The sequence below is a fragment of the Bubalus kerabau genome, chromosome 8, assembly GCF_029407905.1.
Source record: "Bubalus kerabau isolate K-KA32 ecotype Philippines breed swamp buffalo chromosome 8, PCC_UOA_SB_1v2, whole genome shotgun sequence".
In the NCBI taxonomy this organism is placed as follows: Eukaryota; Metazoa; Chordata; class Mammalia; order Artiodactyla; family Bovidae; genus Bubalus; species Bubalus kerabau.
The window spans coordinates 115,075,358-115,100,185 of record NC_073631.1 but is presented as its reverse complement, the minus strand read 5'-3'; the positions used below and the strand labels follow the sequence as shown (position 1 = coordinate 115,100,185).

The 24,828-nt window shown below is 43.5% G+C and overlaps 1 protein-coding gene across 2 annotated transcripts in view; it reads right to left on the bottom strand.

The window, feature by feature from the left end:
* Window positions 1-3,980: 3,980 nt before the first annotated feature.
* LOC129659633 (contactin-associated protein-like 2) overlaps window positions 3,981-24,828 on the bottom strand; it is a 648,365-nt gene continuing 627,517 nt past the window's right edge. The window contains exon 11 of one of the 2 annotated variants that reach the window (XM_055591213.1): window positions 3,981-4,585. In XM_055591213.1, the coding sequence (XP_055447188.1) occupies window positions 4,539-4,585 (47 nt within the window). In that variant the 3' untranslated portion in view covers window positions 3,981-4,538. Of the gene's footprint in view, window positions 4,586-7,692; window positions 7,830-24,828 lie in introns of those variants that run through there. The other variant, XM_055591212.1, reaches the window with a different exon arrangement.

The following is a 24,828-nucleotide window of genomic DNA, read 5'->3' as shown; positions in this document are numbered from 1 at the left end:
GGAAGTTATTAAAATAAATCCTTCAGGAAAACAGGTTACAGTTTCTTTCCTAATGTTTTGATTACCGAAAACTTGGAAAATGCAGGCCGGAGTTGGTAAACTGAGTTGACAGAGGTTTTATTCTTTCAATGTGTTCTTTCCTGACTGTCCTGCTCCCGAGAAAGAGAAGGATGCTCTCCTTTCCCTCTCCTCTCTCGTAATAAATCCCCCTTGTATGGAGATTTCAACTCAGGAGCGGGCTGTAGAATCTCGATGAGGCTGTAACTCCTAATGGAAGGAAATCTGTAATTAGCCATTCGGACCATGAAGCCCATTTGCCAAGGTTAACCGTGTTCCTGCAATTGATGTGCCACACCAGCTGCTTGGTTTAAAAAAGAGCCTAATGGGAAGGCTTTCGGGCTGTGGGACTATGCAGGCTCACAAGTGTCCAAAGACCTAGGGATGGACATGCAAACCAGTTTAGAAGGTCCGTGGCCCTTTCAGATTCACTGAACAGCCTGAGTCACATTCCATGCTTGCTCTTTGCTTTCCCAGATGCCTGTTTACTCTCTTTCACTGGACTTATTATGAAAAAACATCACAGGAGCTATGCCGATGGGTTGTATTCATTAACACCCCTCATATTCACATTGAAGGGTGTGAACACGAACATTGTTAATGAAATGAGAATGAGGAGGGGGAAGGGGAAGCTTAGCAGGTGATGTCATCTCAGTGGGGACAAGACCTTCCTGGCAGTTTGAAGAATGCGGGATGAACAACTAGCTCAGGTGTCTTCCTCCAAGGTGATCGGTCTGCAGGACACTCTCCTGGGTCTAGGTACTCAGAGGAGTGACCAGCTCAAAGCTGTCCTGAGAAAAGAATCCCAAAAGCCCAAGGGTCTGGCAGACACTGGAGAGGATGAATGAGGATGAATTTAGACACGAGTTCAGGAGAAATTTGTATGCAGGTCAGGAAGCAACAGTTAGAACTGGACATGGAACAACAGACTGGTTCCAAATAGGAAAAGGAGTTCGTCAAGGCTGTATATTGTCACCCTGTTTATTTAACTTCTATGCAGAGTACATCATGAGAAACGCTGGACTGGAAGAAACACAAACTGGAATCAAGATTGCTGGGAGAAATATCAATAACCTCAGATATGCAGATGACACCACCCTTATGGCAGAAAGTGAAGAGGAACTAAAAAGCCTCTTGATGAAAGTGAAAGCGGAGAGTGAAAAAGTTGGCTTAAAGCTCAACATTCAGAAAACGAAGATCATGGCATCTGGTCCCATCAATTCATGGGAAATAGATGGGGAGACAGTGGAAACAGTGTCAGACTTTATTTTTCTGGGCTCCAAAATCACTACACATGGTGACTTCAGCCATGAAATTAAAAGATGCTTACTCCTTGGAAGGAAAGTTATGACCAACCTAGACAGCATATTTAAAAGCAGAGACATTACTTTGCCAACAAAGGTTCATCTAGTCAAGGCTATGGTTTTTCCTGTGGCCATGTATGGATGTGAGAGTTGGACTGTGAAGAAAGCTGAGCGCTGAAGAATTGATGGTTTTGAACTGTGGTGTTGGAGAAGACTCTTGAGAGTCCCTTGGACTGCAAAGAGATCCAACCAGTCCATTCTGAAGGAGATCAGCCCTGGGATTTCTTTGGAAGGAATGCTGCTAAAGCTGAAACTCCAGTACTTTGGCCACCTCACGTGAAGAGTTGACTCATTGGAAAAGACTCTGATGCTGGGAGGGACTGGGGGCAGGAGGAGAAGGGGACGACAGAGGATGAGATGGCTGGATGGCATCACGGACGCGATGGACGTGAGTCTGGGTGAACTCCGGGAGTTGGTGATGGACAGGGAGGCCTGGCGTGCTGCGATTCATGGGGTGGCAAAGCGTTGGACACGACTGAGCGACTGATCTGATCTGATGTGATCAGGGCACCCAAGACTTCCCTTACTGTGCACGCAAACTTGTGCTTTATGGGGAACACATGTATACCTGTGGCGGATTCATTTTGATATATGGCAAAACCAATACAATATTGTAAAGTTAAAAAATGAAATTAAATTAAAAAAAAAAGAGAGAGAGAGAAAAAAAATGAGGGTTGGTATAAAACCCAGGCAGGCTCTAGCATTGCCTTTTGTTCATTCGCTGTTGTGTCCAGCACTTTGCGACTCCATGGACTGCAGCATGCCAGGCTCCTCTGTCCTTCACTATCTCCTGGAGTTTGCTCAAACTCATGTTCATTGAGTTGGTGATGCCATCCAACCATCTCATCCTCTGTCGTCCCCTTCTCTTTGACACCAAGCAAACTGCAGTTTATCTTGACAACGTTGATTGTTTTACTTACATGTACATGTTCTGTACATGTACATGTACATGTACATGTACTTACACGACTAAGTGACTGAACTGAACTGGACTGAATGTATATACTGGTGCCTCTGGAGCTATTTAGGCTTTTTGCTGCTTTGCAAAGTGAGACTCCATGGATTTCTGACCTTTCCTATTGTACTGTTTACTCTCCTACTGATAAGCATCTAGCTGTCTGTTCTTACTGTAGTCGGTGTGTATGTGTGCTAAGTTGCTTCAGTCATGTCCGACTCTTTGTGACCCCAAGGACTGTAGCCCGCCAGGCTCCTCTGTCCATGGGATTCTCCAGGCAAGAATACTGGAGTAGGTTGCCATGTCCTTCTCTGGGGAAATCGTCCTGACCCAGAGATCAAACCTGCGTCCCCTGCGACTCCTGCATTGATGGCAGATTCTTGACCACTGAGCCATCGGGGAAAACCCAGTTAGTGGTCAGTGACCTGCCTCTAACATTCCACCCAGATCATTCTTTTAATTTGTGTTGGATAATGGAAACCAGATAATGATTTCTATTGTCATGGTTATTCAGTTGCTAAGCCATGTCCGACTCTTTGCAACCCCATGGACTGCAGTGCTCCAGGCTTCTCTGTCCTCTCCTGTCTCCCAGTGCTTGCTCAGATTCACATCCATCTAGCTGATGATACCACCCAACCATCTCATCCTCTGTCATCCACGTCTCCTCCTGCCCTCAATCTTTCCCAGCATCAGGGTCTTTCTAATGAGTCAGCTCCTTGCATCAGGTGGCCAAGGTATTGAGCTTCAGCTTCAGCATCAGTCCTTCCAGTGAATTTTCAGGGTTGATTTCCTTTAGGATGGACTGGTTTGATTTCCTGGCTGCTCAAGGGACTCGAACTGTGCCCAAGGTAAGTGTGAGTTCGCAGCTGTGTGGGTACCTGTACCTGTTAGTTTCTCTATCTCTGAAATCATCACGTCATCTTTAAACCCCACCCAAGTGTTCAATTCCATCTGAGAGTCTGAACCTGGCCATGACCTTGGGCAGTAGGGACTGACCTGACTGCTGCTCCCCCTGCAGCAGATGCAGTCTTCCTGCAGGCCAATGGCAGGACGTTGTTCTGTGTGGATCTTTATCCACTCCCTTATTCCTAAGACCTTAGTTCTCAGGACTGGGTTCCTGCCACATTCTTGTCATCTATTTTTTCTCCCTTCTTTTTCTTCCTCCCCCAATGATGGATTTTCTTCATGCACTAAGAATGCTCCAGAGAGAATAACAGGTAGTATATATGAAGAAAGCATTGGGATCTCAGTAGCTGTTTGTTCAACAAAAGTGCAAATAATAAATATGAATATATATTTTGGCCTACACATTGCTTTTAGAAACTGTATGTTGTTGAAGGAATAGTCTTGGCATAATTTTAGGTTTTCATATATAAAAGTCTGTACTGAATTTGGTTTGGTGGTAGGCAAAGAAGGACTTATAAAACCTAAGCACATTCATGAAAATGAAATAGTCCATGAGTGGTGCTTTATGAAGGCAATCTCATCAGGCCAGAAAAATAATGGAAAGACTTAAATATCAAAAAAGATTCAATCCACGAGTTTTCTAATTGTTTATTCCTTTTACTATTCTTTCTACTGCCAGAGCAATTAGCAACATTTTCATCTCAACTGAAGGCTTCAGGTACAATAAAGTGTTTTCCCAGTGGAAAGCCTGAAGGCAAAGAAGCAGTGCTGCGTAGGCATGAGTGACTATAAAGTGAATTATGTCTGACAGTTGTGCGTGAGGTTGAATCTGAACTATATATAATAGACCCCATCATTCTTCAACAAATATGCTTAAAGAATAAACACACAAGTCCATTACTGCAGTGTTTCCCTTTATACGATAGAAGTTTCTTAGAAAATCTAGGAATACTTCAACATTAAAAATTGGACCCATTTAAAAATTGTGAATTTAAAAATGATCCTGATGCATCAGTACATTAGCTCTTAACCACGTGTGTATAACATAATGGACATCACACCAAAACAGTCAAGCTTTCTGTGATTGCTGAGAATATTGTTGCTTTTTAAGCTTATCTCAAAAACTTAGCTTATACTTTTTGCTTTTCCCAAGTTTTCTGCAATAAACACATACTAATTTTATAATTATAAAATTACTTGCATATAGTTACATATAATCCTATGATAAATAATCCATATACAACTGGTATACAACTTTATATTTTTCTCCTGAGGATCCTTCTTAAAGCAAGAAGAAAATTCACTGTTGGAAGAAGAAGAAAAATCACATAGTTTTAAAACACAATTAGTTTTAACAGCAAAACCTCACTGTTTGAAAAAATTCTTTGTACATCTTTTAAATTAACCAATTCATCCCATTTGAAAAGCAAATTAGAAATAATGCCATGACTCCAGCTTTAACACATCGGAATACAGTATTTCAAAATGCAGCTTTTGTATGCAGACTTCAAACTTCCTCTCAAACAGAAGTGCTGGCGGCTTCCTGTTATGAGAGTGGATTGAACACACATGCATGCCATTGCCTTCCATAAATCCCACGGAAAGGGGGGCAAATGTTGTCCCAAGACAACATTTTGGAAGCTGAAAAACAACTGAAGCCTTTTGAATGGCAGCATACCCAAGGACATGGAAATTTAAACTTAGGTGGAGAGAGCGGAGAAGCAACCCAATTTTCATGGTTAATGTAACTGAAGGCAAGAGGTACCACTGACTGTGGGTGTGGATGTGGAGCTAAAGAAACAGGATTCACTGGAAGTGTGTTAAGGACAGTTATATCTCTAGATCCCTAAATACGAAACTGCCTTTCTTTCCTCAGGCAGAAGACGAGATTTATTCATTGGAGAGGTTTTAGCAGAGCGTTTCCGAATTGGGGGACTCCAGGCACGGTGGGGGGCAGCAAGGGAAGCAGGTCCAAGTTCACAGACTGGCTGAAACCCCACAGATCTCTCCCTCCTCAGCTGTGAGAACACGGCAGCCAGGGGTCTGCACGCCAGGCAAGAATGGAGAATTCTACTTTGGAGCTTTTGATTAAATCAAGGAAAAAAAAAAAAAAAAACAACAAACCAACCTCGGGGATGCCGACATCAGGGGCTCCTTCACACAGTAAAACCCAGAGGTCTCAGGTCCCATTTGTGTGCACAGAACTCCCAGTCATATTTTAAGTGCCTCACTTGTAAATATGAGTGCCTGTTAAAGGATCACTAGACGTTTGAGGAAGTGTCTTAAACACAAGAGAAGGCCAAAGAGAAATACATATGAATACACAAACAAACAAGAGCTCTTTGAAGGACAGAGCCTGAGCCGAGAGAAAGGACAATTAGAAGAGTGTTGTTAATATCTTCCGAGGGATAATACACAGTTTTCTGGAAACAAGAACAGATGACATAAAAAAGGAATATTCAGAGAAGGAAAAATAGAGCTCTTAGAAATTGAGGATGTAATAAAAGAAATGAAAAGCTCAGTGAGCAGCTCTGAAATGTAAATTTCAAGGCACCTCCCAAGATTTAAGGCAAGCAATAAAGAAACTGAACAAATGACAGAAAAGATAAGAAAATTAGAGGAGTAGTCCATGGGATCTGACATCTGAATATAAATTCGAGAAAGAAAGAGTAGAAAATGAAAGAGAAGGACTTCTCTGGTGGCACAGTGGATAGGAATCCGCCTGCCAATGCAGGGGACACGGGTTTGACACCTAGTCGGGGGAGATTCCACATGCTAGGGAGCAACTAAACCCATGTGCCACAACTACTGAGTCCTTGCTCGAGAGCCTGTGAGCCGCAACTGCTGAAGCCCAGGGGTTCTAAAGCCCGTGCTCTAGAGCTAAAGCTCGAGTTCCACAGCTCCTGTGGCGTAGACAACAGGAGAAGCCACTGCAACCAGAAGTCTGTGCATTGCAGCGAAGAGCAGCTCCTGCTCGCTGCGACTGGAGAAAAACCCGCACATCAACAAAGACCCAGCACAGCCAAAAATTATATCAAATAAAACAACAACAAGAAAATGAGGGAGAAGAAATTGTCCCCCCAAAATCAATTCAAGGAAATGTCCTAAAGCGGAAGAGAATGGCTTTCCAGGTCGAAAGGCCCGTTATTCACCTGTAAGAATGGTGAAAAATAAAGACAAACCAAACAATATTCTTGGGGTTTCAGAATATGGGAACGTAAAAGCATTTAGAAAAACACCGTATTCAAATAAAGAATCAAGAATTAGAATGGCACTGAACTTCTTGAGAGCAACATTGTTGACAACTGAAAAATTCCTTTAAAATTTGGATGGGAAGTAATTTCTAATCAGGGATTCCTTATTCAGTCTAGCTTCAATTAAATGTGAGGGAGAATAAAGATACTCTCTGACTTGTGATGTTTCAGAAAATGTAACTCCTAGGTACCCTTTCTCAAGAAGCTGCAGAGAAATGACTCCAGGGGGAAAAAAAAGAAAATGCCCTTACTACCTGTGCCTGGAATCCCCCAATCCGGAAACCCTCTGCTAAATCCTTGATCAGAGGAGGAGGTCATGGAGGCCAGGACAGAGGGACTCTATCAATCCAGAGGCTAAGGGAGTCTCCATGATGATGGAGAGTGAAGTGAAGTTGCTCAGTTGTGTCTGACTCTTTGTGACCCTATGGACTGTAGCCTGCCAGGCTCCTCCGTCCATGGGATTTTCCAGGCAAGAATACTGGAGTGGGTTACCATTTCCTTCTCCAGGGGATCTTCCTGACCCAGCAATCGAACCCGGGTCTCCCACACTGCAGGCAGACTCTTTACTGTCTAAGCCACCAGGGAAGCTGGTGGTGATGGAGAAGAGACATACAAGGATGATGGCTGGTCTCTCCAGTCAAGAGTGCTCCGGAGGAGAGATCTCTAAGGAAACGAAGTGGGCTATCTGACATGTGTAAATCCTTATACTGAAAGAAGATTTAAAAATTGGGAGAATTTGACTCTGAACTCATCATCAATTCATAGGAAATTTATCAAACGGAGGGGCAAGATAATTACTACTCTGAGGGAAAATAAGACTGTTGAAGAAAGGAAATAATTCATGGTTCAGCCATGAAAAGCGTACATAAGGTCATGCTAATATAAACACCACACACTGATCCAAAGTCAGAGAAGCAGCCATCCTACTGGAAAGATGGCGGCACAGGAAGCGTGTGGAGGGGAGGGAGGTGAAGAGGGTGCTGTCGGCTGTAAAGAGCCTAATCACCTTCCACAGTGAGAGGTCAGCTGGGAGAGAGGTCAGATGGACTCAAAAGCAGAAATGCAAGATGGAGTCCAGGGCGTGGTAAATTATGACCCACCAGCCAGCCACCTGTGCTTGTGAATAAAGTTTTATTGGGACACAGCCACATCATTAGTTTACATACCGTCTATGGCTGCTTTCACACTGCAACCACAGAGTTGAGGACTTGCAGTGGAGACCAGATGGTCCTAAAGTGTTCCCTGTTTCACTCTAGGAAAAGTTTGCTGACCCCCTGAGCAGCAAATCAATGTCTTCAGAGGTTTAGAGACAAACACACAAAGAAACAACAACAAAAATATGAAAATTGGGTGGCTGTTTTTCCTAATGAGCCATACAGAACTATTTGATACATTAAATAAGGTGCTTGTATTACTTTGATAACAACAAAAGCTAAATAAAAAAGGAATGTTAATATGAATTACTAGAGACAGTTTTTATTTTTCCAGCACAATGATAAACATGTTAAAAAAGATTACCTCTGTTCTTTTATGTTCCTTCTTTTGGTTTGGACATTATTTACTTACAATGCAACTTCTTTCTTTGAGCCAACTTTCTTTACCTTTTTAGTTTTGGTGAGAAATTGAGACAAGAAGTCAAGTATTAGGCTTTACATGACTTCTCTCCTACCCTTTGAATGTATCTGGAGAAGGGCCACTGCAGATTTGTAGATTCTTAGGCAATCCACAAATCCAAAGAATTTGCTAAACGGATTTTATTTTACGCAACCAAAAGGGGTTGCGAATTTGTCTTCAATCCTCAGTTAATTTGTTGTAACAGGATGCAGCCAAGACTCGCATCCCATTCATTGATCACAGTCTGTGACACGCTTCCTTCATAATGTAATCTTGAAATGGTAGTGCATCCATAATTGATCGGGAGGTAAGCTGTCTCAGCCATTAAACAGGTTTACAATTTAGTAGCACTTTGGGCTTCATCCCAGCCCTCTCAAAGGTCATTTTCTACCCACTACTTCAAGATGAAGAAGAACACTTTCCGGAAAACATGCTTTTCTTATATTCACAATGCCGGATAATACACTGATACTATACTCTAGATGTGGTGGCGCGTATTTCTGTTCTGGAGTCTAGGATGTGAAAAAGAAGGAGCCGTTCTCACCATTATGTTCTCAGGTTACATATTCATGACCCTACTCAGCAGAAACTTCAGCTGCAACTGTGCCAAGTCCTGAAGCTGATGGACCCAGGGAGTTCCTGCTGAGTCAGCCAGCCAGCTCTCCAAGCCCCGGAGGAGATGGCCTTTCTCCCAGGTCTCGGGGTGCTGACTGCCCACCTCCTCTTCTTTGCCTGGTAGGTCAGTGTATTCACAGGGGTTTACTGAGAACCTACTATGTGCCTATCTCTGCATACACCCCTGAAGAGGACACAAAGATGACTAAGATGAAATGTTCCAGGAAGACTTGACAGGCACACAGGACATTGTCAAACAACAGAGCAGGGCCACAAAGGGCCATGTGTGGTTGAGAGACACGCGCTCTGGGAGTCAGAAGTGGCTGGGGAAGGAGATGGAGTCCAACGCGGGCACTGCAGGCTGGGCTCCCACTAGGGTGGTGTTTCAGTTGGAGAGTCCAGTGGTGAGCACGAGGCATGGCTGAAGGTCCACTAAATAAATATTCACAATAAAGCTTGTGAATTCCATCCACAGGGACTTAACACCAGAGATTATGTTTTGGCCCAAATTCTATAGTATTAGTCACTCAGTCGTATCTGACTTTTTGTGACCCCATGGACTGTAGCCCACCAGGATCCTCTGTCCATGGGATTCTCTAGGCAAAAGTACTGGAGTGGGTCACCATTTCCTCCTCCAGGGGACTTTCCCAACTGTACATAAAGGAGACTTCATTAATGTGCATTAGAAGATACCCCAGGTTAACCTGTTAAAGAAAACTGTCTCTTGAGTCTTTAAATTCTATACCATTTCTACACTTCTGGTTGGCTGATTGCTTGTTTCTTTATTTAGGTTTTAAGGTGAATGATATGGCCAGTGGTAAACCATGAACTCTAATTAAAGTCTGCTGATGCTGAGTTCATACTGTCTGTATTCTGTGGAGCTGCCCATACAGGAAGATGGACCAATTAATAGGCCACCTATTTCTCTAACAGTCAGCTCACTGGCCACATATTTGCAAGGACTGTCCCAGTGTTTGTCCCAGTCAAGTATTGGTATCAAACAGCCCCTGGACTCACTAATACAGCTGACTCTGTCTTCGCATTGATATATACCTGTAGGGACTTACCTGATGATCCAATAGTTAAGACTCAGTGCTTCCAATGCAGGGGCCACAGGTTCGATCCCTGTTCAGGGAACTAAGATCCCACAAGCCACAGGGGCAGCCAATATATATATATACATACATATATATACTTGTAAGTCAATGACCAAAACTGAGGAAAACTTGCCAATAATGCAAGAAACGTGCAAATGTTTCCTCCACGGGTAATGATAATCTATGAGGATAAGTCATTGTTGCAGCCTTTGGGCATCATGCTTTAGATGGATGCAGGGCGGCCCTGCCCAGAAGAGATTAGGACCAGGAGTTCAGCTGAGAGAGGTCTGGCTGGCATCTCAGGTCCAGAAAGGAAGAGGAAATTTCCAGAGAAGTGCATAAGTGAGAACCAGTAGGAAGAAAACTAATATTGGTCAAATGGCTACTATAGGTCTCGTGCTATACAAAAGGATTCCTTCAGTCTTTGCAACACTCCAGAAAGATGTGCTTTGTTATCCTCATCTGAACAAGCAAATCAGGAACCTAAAACCTGGAAAGGCTAAGGGATTTTCCCAAGGCCTCATACTTCACATAAAGACTGGAGCTGGGTTAAAACCTTGTTCCAACTTTCCATAAAGAGCATACTATTTATACTATTCAGTGAAACTCTTTTTAGAGCAGGCAGGCAAAACGTGAGTCCTAAGAAGTCAGCTCAGGCAAAAGGCTTCACCTTTTCTAGAAATACTGCTTAGGAGAGGTGAGTCTTGATATGAACTTTAAAGAATGAGTAAGGTTTCCATAGTTAGACGAACAAGATGCCTTCCACAGGAGGACTAGCGTAATCTAATCATAACACAGAGTATGAATCACTAAACAACCCTGGCTGGAATAGTGGGATCAGACGTAGGGAGGATGCTTGTAAAGACAGTGAATGGTTTTAGGACAATATACCTTGATAAGCATTTAATGATGAAGTTATAAGAACAACCGATGATGAAATTATAGGAACAAGCAAGCATCTCGGACATTCAACCTTATGACCTCAACATTTCGATCTTTCTCCATTTTCCAATACTCTTTATTTCTCTGTTTATCCATTCAAGTGCATATTCATTCATTCACTCATTTATTTACCACATACGTATTGAATACCACATGCAAGGTCTTGTCCTGACTACTGCGAGGGATGGAGACACGAAAGACACAGCCCTTTCTTGAGAAGATGTGCAGTCTGTAACTCACAGTGCTGTGCTAGCTACTTGGCCAGGGTGCTACAGGGACACCTGTCTGAACCTAGAGGACCATGAAAGGTTTCCAGAGGCAGTGACTCCTGGGTCTTGATGGTTTGGTGCGGCGGAAGCTGAGAGCATGCTGGGGGGATGATGGCAGGGAAGACAGGAGAAGCGGGCAGGGTCAGACCTTTAGACCTTGCACGGCCATTCTAGGGAGTCTGTGCTTTCAACTGGGGGTGATGAAGAAGCAGTAAAGTATTCTGAGCAAAGAAGTGATAGGATCAGATTCCTGTTGTAGAAACAGAGATCCTGGCAGCCATGTAGAGGGTGCAATGGAGTGGTAGAGGACCAGAGGTGAGGAGATGATTCAGTCACCTACTACAGTAACGCAGGGTTGTCTGAACTCAGACACTCTTCTTGGAATGAGAAGATAGGACCGATTCAAGAGAAACGACAGAGCTGAACTTCACTGGTCTTGCTGACCGGTGGTGAGTTAGGAATGAGGCCGAGAAGAAGAGACTGACCAGGTAGCAAGTGCTTTCGACGTTACAGGTCTGGTGCTAAGTCTTTCACATACAACACCCTACTAAATCCTTATGCAAACCCATCAAATAGATACCATTTCCCCCTCTCACAGATAAGGGTGTGGACCTGAGAGATCAGTGACTTTTCCAAGGTCACACCCAGAGTGAGGGGTGGCTCTGTGCTTGGGCTCAGGTGGGTCTGACATCTGAGCCTGTGGCTTCATCTGCCACTGACTGAGCAAGACTTCTGACCTGGGCGACTGGGCACAGGGTAGGGCTGCTGGCTTGGAGAGGTTAATTTGGAGGAGTGGCAGGTTCAGGAGAGAAAGAAAAGTTCCATTTGGTTGTTATAAAAGCGAGGAAGGTTTGCACCCATGGAAAACAGGAATAAGAAGATGAGACAGTTCTGAATGATGGTTTGAATCCAAGAGAGAGGTCAGCATTGGAGGGACAGACTGGAGGGAGTCAGTGTGCAGGGAGCAGGAGGGGCTGAGGACATCGGCAGATGGGCTTGCCCAGGGCTTTGTCTGGAGTGGAAGAGAAGAAAGCCAAGGAGGGAACCCATGGTCAGATTGGACTTAAAGGTGGGCAGGGAAGAAAGGGCAAGGATATGTGGAAAAGCCAGGGAAGACACATCTCAGAGAATAGCAGGCAGAGGTTTTCAGGAGGGATGGAGGTTCAAGCGGGGCACAGTGACACAGTGCGCAGCTCCTGGGGGCACCACTCGGACCCCCATCTATGCGGGTGGTGCCCCCGAAGTCATCCACCATGGATGGCCCTGGGCCCACAGGACCCAGTGCTGAGAACTGGCAGAGATGAGACAAGGTGGAAAGGTGCCTGTTTGTTTAATAGTTATAGGGTCAGGGCGAGACACGAGTGAGGGCAAGTTCAGTGGAGTGATGAAAGTGAGTGTGTCTCTTTGGCACCCCTTGGACTGTAGCCCGCCAGGCTCCTCTGTCCATGGGATTCTCCAGGTAAGAATACTGGAGTGGGTTGCCATTTCCTCCTCCAGGGGATTTTCCCAACCCAGGATTAAACCAAGGTCTGCCGCGCTGCAGTCAGACTCTTTACCGGCTGAGCCACCAATGGAATGATGGGGGGAATTAAATATTGTGGGGGCTTGAGGAATAACTGGGAGGTGAGGAAGCAGAGGTGGTTCTCATAAAACTAGTGTGTGGGGGGAGGGAAGGCAGTAATCAGACGTAGACCTGGGGTCTAGAGAGAAAGTGGCGCAGGCTCCACGCTGGGGAGAAAGAGCCGACAGGGACACAAGGCACAGAGGGAGTGATTGATGGAGGGAAGGCGGGAGAACCGGGAGGAAGTGGCAAGTGAGCTGAGGACGGATGAGAAGATGCACACTCAGGTGCAGGGGGAAACTGCCCAAGACCCAAGATGAAGCCTGAATCTTTTTCAGACAGAACATTGTCCCCAAAGCTGGCCTCCACAATTCTGCTCTGTTCTTCCCCTGAGCATTACACATTCCTATCTTTATCACTAACTGAATACTTAGGAAATTAACTAGCAAGAGCTTATCTTTTTATTCATGCATCTCATCTCCCCAAGTTGGTGCTGTACCCCATGAGGATGGAGGGAGTGTCTCAAACTTGCAGGCTTGGACGTATCCTGGGAGATCATCTGTTCTAACACATTTATTGTCCTGATGATCTCACTGAGGCCCAGAAGAGGAAAATAACTCATCCATTTTTTAAAAAAGATGTGGTAAAATATATATATATATATATATATATATATATATATATATAACATAAAATTTACTATTTTAACCATTTTAAGTGGATAGTTCAGTGGCACCAAGTACATTCTCACTATTGTGTCCATCACCACCATCCATCTCTGGAAAGTTCTTATCTGCCCACCACTGAAACTCTCTTCCCACGAAACACTAACTCCCCATGGCCTCCTCTCCTTAGGTTATGGTAACCTCTAGTCCATTTCCTGTCTCTATGAATTTGACTATTCCAGTACCCTGAACATTCACTGGAAAGACTGATGCTAAAGCTGAAGCTCCAATACTTTGGCCACCTGATGTGAAGAGCTGACTCACTGGAAAAGACCCTGATGCTGGGAAAGATTGAAGGCAGGAGGAGAAGGGCCGACAGAGGATGAGATGCTTGGATGGCATCACCGACTCAATGGACATGAATTTGAGCAAACCCCGGGAGATGGTGAAGGACAAGGAAGCCTGGCACGCTGCAGTCCATGGGGTCACAAAGAGTCAGACACGACTGAGCTGCTGAACAACAACAAGGTTTTGAAACTCCAGTGTCAAGGATTTCCTCTGGAAAATCTCACTGAGCACTTCTGCTGTGTTTGCAAAAGAGAACAATTAAGCAAAAACAGTGGGAGTGGCATTTCCCTCTTCTATTACCTTGCCATCTCTAAGTGTGTGTCTCTGAAAAAAAAAATCCTTTATTCATACACAATCCTGTCAAGGTTAATTCAAGGACAGAGGTCTTTTTTAAAGAACATTAAGTATAGGGGAGATTTTTTTGCCTCTTTGCATCACTCTACATTCAGCATCCAAACAGTTCCTTTGGTGATTATTATCATTTAGTGTTAGCTTTCCAGAATGTGTTGGAATCCTTTTTCTTAGTTAATAAATGGAAAACTATTCCTCCACTGATTGTTCACAAAGTCTTCTGTGTTCATCAGGAGTTGGTTAAGCTAAAAGCCCACTCAGTTCAGTTCAGTTGCTTAGTCGTATCCGACTCTTTGTGACCCCATGGACTGCAGCACGCCAGGCTTCCCTGTCCATCACTCCCAGAGTCGACTCAAACTCATGAAAGACTAATCATCACTGTGTGAGTTTCTAGGGCACAGCAAACCTTCAGATCATGCCTTCCATCGATATGTCTTTTGATCTGGGCCACAGTGATGGAGCGGAGGTAGCCGGGGTTGTTATTTGGGTGCTGGAAGGAGGCAGAAACGGATGGCTGCGGGGAGCCAAGTGCTGGGGGCCACACGTGGAAGTGCTCGCCAAAGCGGCTGGTGAGAAAGAAACTGTTGAAGGCTACTGGGGGCCACGATAAACAAAGCAGACACGTGTCACCAAACGCACTCTGTGTCCTGGCTGGACATGCCACTGTCCACTCCTGCTCCTCCCTGCAGGCAGGACAAGGGCTTCCCTCATTCCTCACAAACCAGGCTCTTTTCTCCACTTGCTTCCTTTCCCCTGTTTTTCCTCTCTCTTCACCTGGCTACATCTACTCATTCTTTTAAAACATACTAAAAAAAAAAGTTTAAACAAGTAGTTCTTTAAGGACTGTTAGAAATAGTTACAGTTTTCTCTGTTCTGCCTCCTATTTCCCCTCTCTAGAAGCATTTTCTTTCTTTCTTTTTTTTTTTTTTTTGACTGCTCCATAAGGCTTATGGGATCTTTAGCTTCCTGACCAGGGACTGAACTCGAGACTCGGCAGCGAAGGAGCAGAGTTCTAATGACTGGACCACCTGGGAATTCCCTCAAGAAGCATTTTTAACTCGTTTGGCTGGCTTAAAGATTCACCTCCAAATAAACAGTTCCCTGGTGGCTCAGTGGTAAAGAGTCTGCTTGCAATGCAGGAGACACAGGAGACATGGGTTCGATCCGAGTCAGGAAGATCCCCTGGAGGAGGGCATGGCAATCCACTCCAGTATTCTTGCCTGGAGAATCCCGTAAGGTAGAGAAGCCTAGTGGGCTACAGTCCATGGGGTTGCAAAGAGCTGGACGTGAAAGAAGCGACTTAACATACAACACAGTCATGCCACCACTGGGTGCTGTCTCAGAAGGTCTTTGGGTAAACTCTGACTTGGGTGCTACTTTTAAACCATGTAAGAACTACCTCACTAGTCTCGACTCTGGTCCTGAGAGCTGCCTTCTGCCCAGTCTTCTGGGGGTCAGAAGGTATCGTCTGGCTTGCTGCTGACTGAGTCCTGAGGGTTCCGTGAGGCTGTACCAGCGCGGGCCCTGCAGCTCTCACGGGGCCTCGTGGACCTAAACTGTGCACGCGCTCTGGGATCAACCCCTGCTTCCCCACATCACTTCAACTTAACTGGCAGTTTCACCTGGGGTGATTCTGAACTGATATTCAGAATTCTGCTCTGGGGAACTCGGGACATGAACACAATTCATTTGAGAGATGCCTTAGAAACCAAGGCGGAGAAGCAGCAGGAGATTATCCTGTCTGCCTAAAACAGAGAGCACCTACTTTTGTAGATACCTCTCCCCTGCATGTCTGTACTGTGAGGACTAATACATGCTGACTTTATATGTCCCTTGATAAAAATTTCAAGGCCCCGATAATTATCTAAACCAGCTGTAATAACTATCTTTTGCAGGCAAACATACATCAAAATGGGTTTTCCTGAATAAAAACTTTTATCTTCTGGCAGAGGAAAGGTATTTGCTCTTTACAGTGGTAATTTCTTAACTGTCAGAAGTTGGTTCCCTCACTTCTTTTTTTTTTCTATTTCTTTCCGCCTCTTTATCTCTCTTGGGAAGCTTTAAAAATTAATTAATCGAAATAATCATCCTGTCATTATGCATGTGCTTTAAGAATTTTTATTTTGGACTACCTTCCAAAAATATCTAAAAGACAGAAAGAAAAATAATAAGTGATTTGTGTTTCTTTTGTGGACACTGAAAACTATATTTACAAAATAGCCTTTGTTACTATTGTTACAAGATAAGAAGAAAAGGCTCCTTTCAAGTAAACAAAGAACCTCGAGCATTATTGAGAGTCTTTACAATCTAATTTACCCTTATGATGATAATATCAGCACCACCATTTGGTTTGTACAAGACCAGCGTCAAATTCCTTATGACTTAAAGTTTCTAAATTTCCTATGTTATTTTTATGAGTTAATTAAATCATCACTGTTTATAAACTTGTTTAAAATTGACACATACACTCACACATACATATAATTGTATTCAGCTACGTGAGAAGGTGATCTTGAATTTTTAAAGTGTTCTATTTTGTGAAATTTTAAAATGGTATATGTCAGAAGAAATCATTATGCTAGCAAAAATTGTAATTACTTCATTCTTAAGTAATATTAAGACCTTAGATAGTCATTAATTAATAACGGTAAAGAATCTGCATGCAATGCAGGAGAACTGAGTTTGATCCCTGGGTTGGGAAGATCCCCTGGAGAAGGGAATGACAACCCACTCCAGTGTTCTTGCCTGGAGAATTCCATGGACAGAGGAGCCTGGCTGGCGGCAGTCCATGGGGTCGCAAAGAGTTGGACACGACTGAGTGACCAACACACAGAGGCATTGATACCTAGACAATTTACAACATGAAACAGATATAAAATATAAGCTTTTATGCTGAAACTGTTTTTAAGTAACACAAAGATTTGCTTCTTCACCCTATAAAGGGAGAGATGATAGCTTTGTATAGAATTCTCCAATTTTTAATTAGTTCAAAATTGTTACAAGAGCTCCATTGTTTACCAAAACTGATAACCAGAAACTGAGTTCGTCTTCCTAGGTAATAATGTTTAATTATTATTTTGAGGTTAATTACACATAAGTTTGATGTTTAATTAGGTGGAGCTTAAAGAGTATCTCTTGAATGTGTGAATAGAAAACAACAAATTTTTTGAACTAAAAAATGATTTTTATCCCTTTTCGCAGAGATGGGTACCAGTGTGTCTTCTGAGATTGGAGAGCTTGGGATGAAAGTCATGGCCGGGAAGCCTGCGTAGGGGGCTTTGTTAGGAGGGAGGCTTGGCACAGATTAGAACAGTAGGAACCACCTTCTGTTCACCCCCTCTGACCCCACCCTGGACCAAAGGTGCTGAGATCCTAAACCTGAAACTTGCAAGCCTGGAGAATCGCAATGTCAACTCGACCTTTGGTCATGTCAAGCCATGTCTTCTCCTCTTTCATAAACATCTAGGCATCTAGACTGCTTTTAGGCTTTTTTTTTTTTTAAAGAGTCTATTAGAAATGAGAGGATGAAAAATGTGCGATGGGAACCATCAGCCATCTTGCCAGCAATGTCTTGTACTTTTGGGTGAAGCCTGGGGCTGCATCTTAAAGGTTAAAAAGGCATTTCTGGGATTGGCTATAGGAGCATTCACAACCTGTTTCTTTCTTTATCCTCAATTTGTTGAGTGGCTTTAACCACCTACTGTGCCAAGTCCTTTACATCTGTTGCCATCAATTTGATCACAAGCCCCTAAAACTCCAGAGAGAGAACCACCTACCAGGAGTCAGCCTGCAAGTCAGGGGACTGGTCTGCAAGTCAAGCCAAGCTCTATCTGCCTTCAGTTTTCTTTTTCACTATTTTATGCTGCCTTTACTGTCACAGAGAAAACACCACGTTAAAGACCAGTTTGTGTGTGTGTGCTGAGATGGTGGTGAAGAGTTATAAAGGACTAGACCAATTAACTCAAGTTCAGTTTGTGGATTTTCGTCACTTTTTCTTAAATAGTTTTGTCAATCATGGTGGCCATACAACTGTGCACCATGGAAAGAAAAATCTCTACTCACACCAGAACTGGGGAGAAATTGTACACAAATAAAGAAGACACTTTGCCAGCGTAGATGGCTCAGGCAGTTACAGCCATCTGCCACTTGTTAGCTCCAAAGTCCCGTCTGTTCCGGGCTTCACGTCAACCAGAGGGGAGCCCAGCATGGTGTAGACACACACTGATATTAGACGCTGGGGTTCCAGGAGGAGGAAGGGAAAGCAGGTAGATGGTTTTTGATCCACCCAAGAAGGGTCTGACCTGCAGGTGTAGCTGGGGTGCCCTGCAGAACCCACTGGTTCACTAGCTTCAGATGAGGCTGAATCTCCCCACTCAAGAGTCTCAAAAGGCAGAGCAAGACCCCTGACTAACATGATCTTATAACCACTGTCTTCTCCCTTCCCCAGGCTGAAGACACTCAGCTTCCCTTTTCTTTTTGAAACCAGTTCTCTGTCATCTAAGCTGGGCTTGGGGCTTCCCAGATGGCGCTAAAGGTAAAGAACCTGTTTGCCAATGCAGAAGACTTAAAAGAGACGTGGATTTGATCTCTGGGTTGGGAAGACCCCCTGCAGGAGGGCATGCCAACCCACTCCAGTATTCTTGCCTGGAGAATCCTAGGGACAGAAGAGCTTGGTGGGCTACAGCCCACAGAGTCACAAAGAGTCAGAAATGACTGAAGCAACTGAGTGCACACAAGCTTGCTTAGTGGCTACTCATCATCACTGCAGCATCAGACTTATCACTGCAAACATTTTAGGAGAAGGCAATGGCACCCCACTACAGTGTTCTTGCCTGGAGAATCCCAGGGACTGGGGGGTGGAGCCTTGTAGGCTGCCGTCTATGGGGTCGCACAGAGTTGGACACGACTGAAGCGACTTAGCAGCAGCAGCAGCAGCAAACATTTTAAATCAGAAGCACATGTTTTCCTGTTAAAATACATCAGCTTTAACCTATCTTAAACTTCAGATGAATCATAGAATTGTAGAAATTTGGACTTTCTGTGCTGTGACTATAAGTAATCTGATGATCTAAACTGGGTTGAAAATGAAACTCCAGGAGTTTTCTCCTGACCCACAGACTTCATTTATCTTAATAGCTCAACTGAGTAAGCTTACCTTAGTCCTTCCAGGCAAGAGGAGAGACAAATCCTCCTTCTTAACTCTTATAGAATTTGGTAAACTTCTTTTTGTGAGAAACTATCTTTTGCAGGAAAACTACTTCGCTCTTGGGTTTTCTGGTCTGAGCTACTGCTGACCTGGGACATGTTTTAGTTTAGTTTTTTTTTTTTCCCTAGTACTAAAACATAAAATGTTAACAGCTGCTATTGAAGTTTTCTTTGCCATCCAGGTACCACTCACAGTGGTGAAATCAATAGAGAGAAATAAAATTCAGTACTGCTTTTTCTGAGATGTCAAAAGCTGTTTTGTCTTTTATGTTCTTCTCTTGACCTTTAAAATTTCCTACTTTAATTCAAAGTTATCTGCATACTTCTTTTATTACTGTTAACTGCCCCTTTTAATTCAGTCTGTCGTGGATGAAGTGTGTCTCTCGATACCAAGGCTCCCTGCACTTTGAAAAGTGAGCGTCCGTCACTTAATTATGTCTGAGTCTTTGTGACCCCATGAATTGTAGCGTGCCAGGTTCCTCTGTCCATGGGATTCTCCAGGAAAGAATGCTGGAGTGGATTGCCATTTCCTTCTCCAGGGCATCTTCCCAACTTAGGGTTCGAACTAGGGTCTTCCACATTGCAGGCAGATTCTGTACCATCTGAGCCACCAGGGAAGCCCATACCTCGAGGAGGTGTCTAAATGACTGGATAGTCTCACAGGACTCAGTAGCACCAGAATACTGACACCCCAAGATCTGTGGATAAGTGTAATGTCTGACTTGTGCTTGTCAGTTTCCTGAAAAGAAGCTAAAAAAGATACTAGGGAGACACCAAAGCCATTTCAAGTAATTGTTCTCCTTTGTGCAACTACAGAAATAACATCCCCATAGGTATAAACCCGAAAAGGCTGATAGAAAAGGTTCTCTGAACAGCGGCGATTGATGGTCCTCAGAGATGGGAATGCCTTGCAAGGCTGACATATTGATCACTTGCATTTGGAGGCAGGATGGCGCTGCGGGATCGCTTTGCAGAGCCACGAGCCTGAGTGCCAGTTTGAGTGATGGGTTTGACACAAAAGACTGGAATGGGGCCCCATTCCTGTGGGAACTGAACCTCTGCTTTTTAATGAATCCATAGCAGTAATTTCGTGTATAGATTCCATCTGCATGGAAGATGGGAGGCATACCTGGGAAATGTGTGCTGTGAAACCTGATCACCGATTCTCTTGAGTAAGCATGAAGAAAGTGAATAAGCATCCTCAGTCTTGTAAAGTGGGTTTAGTTTTCACATCCCCCTCCTTCACAAGGGGAATCAGAATATAAGGAACTTTGAAAACAGAGAGGAATGTTGTGAAGATTTATTTCCTTTCCTCAGAAGCATTATCGAGAACTATTTAAGGTTAGAATTTGCACAGAATAGAGCAGCTAACCAGCTTGATTTTCTGTGTGGTCTCTTCTCTACCATGTGACAGAGAGGGTTGGGCTCTGATATCTACATATGAAGGTGAAAATTCTTAGGTACGATGATTTTTTTTTTTAAGGAAACTCTTTTATCTCAGCAAAAGATTTTTTTTTTTGCTCTTTTCTCTACTTTTTATTTCATGCTTAAATTTCATTTTCTCTCCCCTTACATGACTAAGACCAGATATATAGAAATGTTATATTATGCAATTATGCTGCTATATTTAAAAGTCTAGGATGCTGTGAATATTTAAACAAATTCATTTGTATCCTGCATAGAACACTGAAAATAGATTCTAATTATAACATATATTACACATTTTCATTAACGCCACCTGAATTTTTATCATTATTAAAGAAATTATCTTAAAAGTGAGGTTGGTCATCAAAGAAACAAATGTAAAAAATATAAAAATAATGTGTGCTTTGAAACATGTATGGCTTCCCTGATGGCTCAGAGGGTAAAGCGTTTGCCTGCAATGCAGGAGATCTGGGTTTGATCCCTGGGTCAGGAAGATGCCCTGGAGAAGGAAATGGAAACCCACTCCAGTACTCTCCCCTAGAAAATCCCATGGATGGAGAAGCCTGGTAGGCTACAGTCCATGCGGTTGCAAAGAGTCGGACATGACTGAGCAATTTCGATTTCTTTCTTTTCTTTGAAATATGTATGAGGAAGCAGGCTCACCATCAGCTGATGTTTCTGTGGCTGATGCCAGACATGCGTGCGGGGAGGGGTCGTGTACTCCCAGTGTCTGCCTCCCCCAGCAGTAACTGTCTGCGGTGTGCCTTGTCCCGTAAAGAAGTTCGTCTTGGTAAAGAGGACAAGCAAGGCATCCATCCAGCCCTCACCAAAGGGAGCTGGCCAGTGGAAGCTGTCCTAGGAGCACCATGTGGCGGACTGCAGGATGGCTGGCTGACCACTCTGATGCTAACTGGGTTTGCTGAGGATGTTTCTGTTCTCGACTAATGCATGGTGCGTGTGTGCATGCGTGTGTGTTTAATTCATCCTGTTGCTTACTAAAATGAGTGGAAGCAAGGGGAATCTAACATGCATCAGGGTTTTGTGAGCTGGGTGAATGCAGGTGGGTGAAGATAACCATAAATTGGTATGTATTGGCTGTACCGGAATCGAAGATGGCTTCAAATCTCTGCTATTTCGCTCTGGGGTTAGGAAATCTGTTTCAAAAACCCTCACAAGGACTGTACCTGGTAGATGCCATAGCAACACACAGTCTTTTCATTCAGGTCACCGTGAGTGCCAACAGCAGAGAAGTTCTGCTCCTGAAAGCACATGTGTGGGTCAGCATCCACCCTTTCTCCCCACTCTTTAGTCTCCTTTTCCGAGAAAAGATTTGTTTCTTCTCCTCCACATCCCATGATGCTACTGACGTGCAGCTCTGGAGGGCACGGGGACCTTCCAGGCACTTGTGGACAGCTGAGTCTTTTCAAAGCTGAACTGACATGGTCCTATAGGGCATGGATGCGAAAAATGCTGCAGATTTGGGAGATGGAAGCAAAGGGAGCCATGCGTGTGAGAGACCCCCTCACTCTCCATTCAGATCTCTCCTCTCCTGTCTTCAAAATTCAATACACACAGTTGGGCTTTTCCCCTTCTTTTGTTGCAGAAGAAGATATTTTAATCTGCTCTTATTAAATAGTCAAAATAAAATGAACAGGAAGTTTGGCCCTTATGCCAACCGCAAGCAGACAGTGGTTGTACAGGAAATACTTGCTAAATTTAATTGAATTGTGGCTTAATGAGTCACTTCTCTGAACCTTAAAAGTGTTCAATTTCTGTGGAAATGTTTTCTGATGAACTGGCTCTGTTTGACTTTTTTTGGAAAGATAGCACAGAAATGACTGCAACAAATTTAAAAAATAGATTAAGGACTATGAAGAAATGCATAATCAGAACAGACCCACAGAATATGCAAAACCAACTTAATTATTAGTGTGAAAGCTCCCTCCTGATTTCATTTAATAGAATTACATTATCTTAAAGAGGATATATGTATATTTGTTAAAAATAGTTGCTTTGGGGTTACAATGATTATAAACTTGAGTCAGAAAGGAGGCCCCAGACAGCATGCACAGCATGAAATGGAATCACTTAATTGGTGGCATCTAGCTTGCCATTGATGCTAACTAGTCAAAGAGCTGTGAAGTTCATACAATTATGAGCAAAGTTGAATAATTGTTTTTCTTTATTGTTTTCTATCTTTTTTCTATAATGACTACTTAAATTTAGCTTCTTGATCCACCCTCCCTCCAACTCAGGAAAATAAGCTTGCAATATTATCCAGCAATAAAAAGAAATGAGCTATAGAGACAGGAAGAGACATGAAAGATCTTTCAATGCCTACTGCTAAGGAAAAGAAGCCTGTCTGAAAAGGGTATGATTCCAACTCTGTGACATTCCAAAAAAGACAAAACCATGGAGACAGTAAAAAGATCAGTGTCTGTCAGGGGCTGGGGCAGGGAGGAAAGTGCAGTTGGAACACAAGGGATTTTTAGACTAAACTGTCCTAATGATACCATAACGGTGGAGACTGGTCATTCATTATACATTTGTCAAAATCTGGAGAATGTACAACAAAAAGAGTGAACCCTAAATGCAAACTATGGACGTGAGTTAATAATATTGTATCAGGAGGCTTCCTGGGTGGCTCAGTAGTAAAGAATCTTCCTGCCAAGGCAGGAGACACAGGTTCAGTTTCTGGGCCGGGAAGATCCTACATGCTGTGGAGCAACTAAGCCGGTATACCACACCGAATCTGTGCTCTAGAGCCCCGGAGCCACAACCACCGAAGCCCGAGCACCCTAGAGCCCACGCTCCACAAGAGAATCCACCGCAAGAGGTCTGAGCATCATCACTGGAGAACGGCTCCCACTCACAACTGTAGGAAAACCTGCGCAGCACAGCCGAAAACAAATAACTCAGTAATATATACATTTAAAAAATATTGTGCCAATATGTTTCATCATTTACAGCAAACATACTATGTTGTGGCAAGTATACAGCACCGAAAATAACTGCGGTGCAGCAAAATGCTAGTAATGGGGAACTCTGTGCGCCTCTGGGGAGCAGTGAGTGGGCACGTGGGACTCTCTGTTCTTTAATTTTTCTGTAAACCTAAAACTGCTTTAAAAATTAAAGTCAATTAATTAAATTTTAAAAATAAAGTTCACAAAATCAAACCTTCAAACTATTAAGCCACATGACAGCAAGTCACTAGCAAGACTAGGTCACTTTTTTTTAAATTACCGACATAACTCCATTTGTACCTGATATTGCCATTAATTCAGTATTAACTTCAGTTAAATAACCTTACTATTAAAAAAAGAACTAAAAAAGCTCATTTGTTTTAGGGTTTGATTCATATAACTAATAATACTAGAGAGGGGAATGGCTACTCACTCTAGTGTTTTTACCTGGAGAATCCCACGGACAGAGGAGCCTGGCGGGCTAAGGTCCATAGGGTTGCAAAGAGTTGGACACGACTGAGCAACTAACACTTCTGCTTTTCACTTTCAGCTAATAATAAGAAAAATAGATAAAAACTTAATATTCTAGAATATGTTTAAGAATCAGTCCCACAAAAGTTAATTTGTGGATATGAGCTGTGTTGAGCCTGTACTTATTGGTTGAATTTTCTTTCCTGTCTCCCTCCTATTGCCTTTCCCATGTTAGCTAGAAATTTGAAATCAGCTCCTTCTGTGTGGGGGTCTCTATGTCAGGGTCGCAGACGCCTGCAGACCCTGCTGGTTGCACACAATGAGGACATAGGAACCGCACTGGGAGATGGAGGGTGGGAGAAGAGGAGAGGAGATGTTATCAGAGATTGATGTGATCCTCTACTTAAGATGGCAAATAAGGATACGATGTCTCTCTCCCAGGGCCCTTCTCTTTCATAAAACAGGCACAGACAATAAATGGACAAGCAAGCACAGAAAGATACACCTGAAATCCTGGTTTCACTGCTTGGTATATGACTTGGCACGTGTCACTTAGATTCTCTGCACCTCTTTCCTCATCTATCAAGTGCGGGGTTTAAGTAGGTACGCACTTGCAGGGTGAGACTAGCAAGCTCAACAGACGTTGCTCCTGACTATATCTACCTAGGTACTGCAGATGAGATGGAAGGACAATCAGTTAAAGTTGACTCTAGGGACGGAAAAACGGAACAGTGCCTTCTTTCTGATTTACAACTTTGCTTTATCC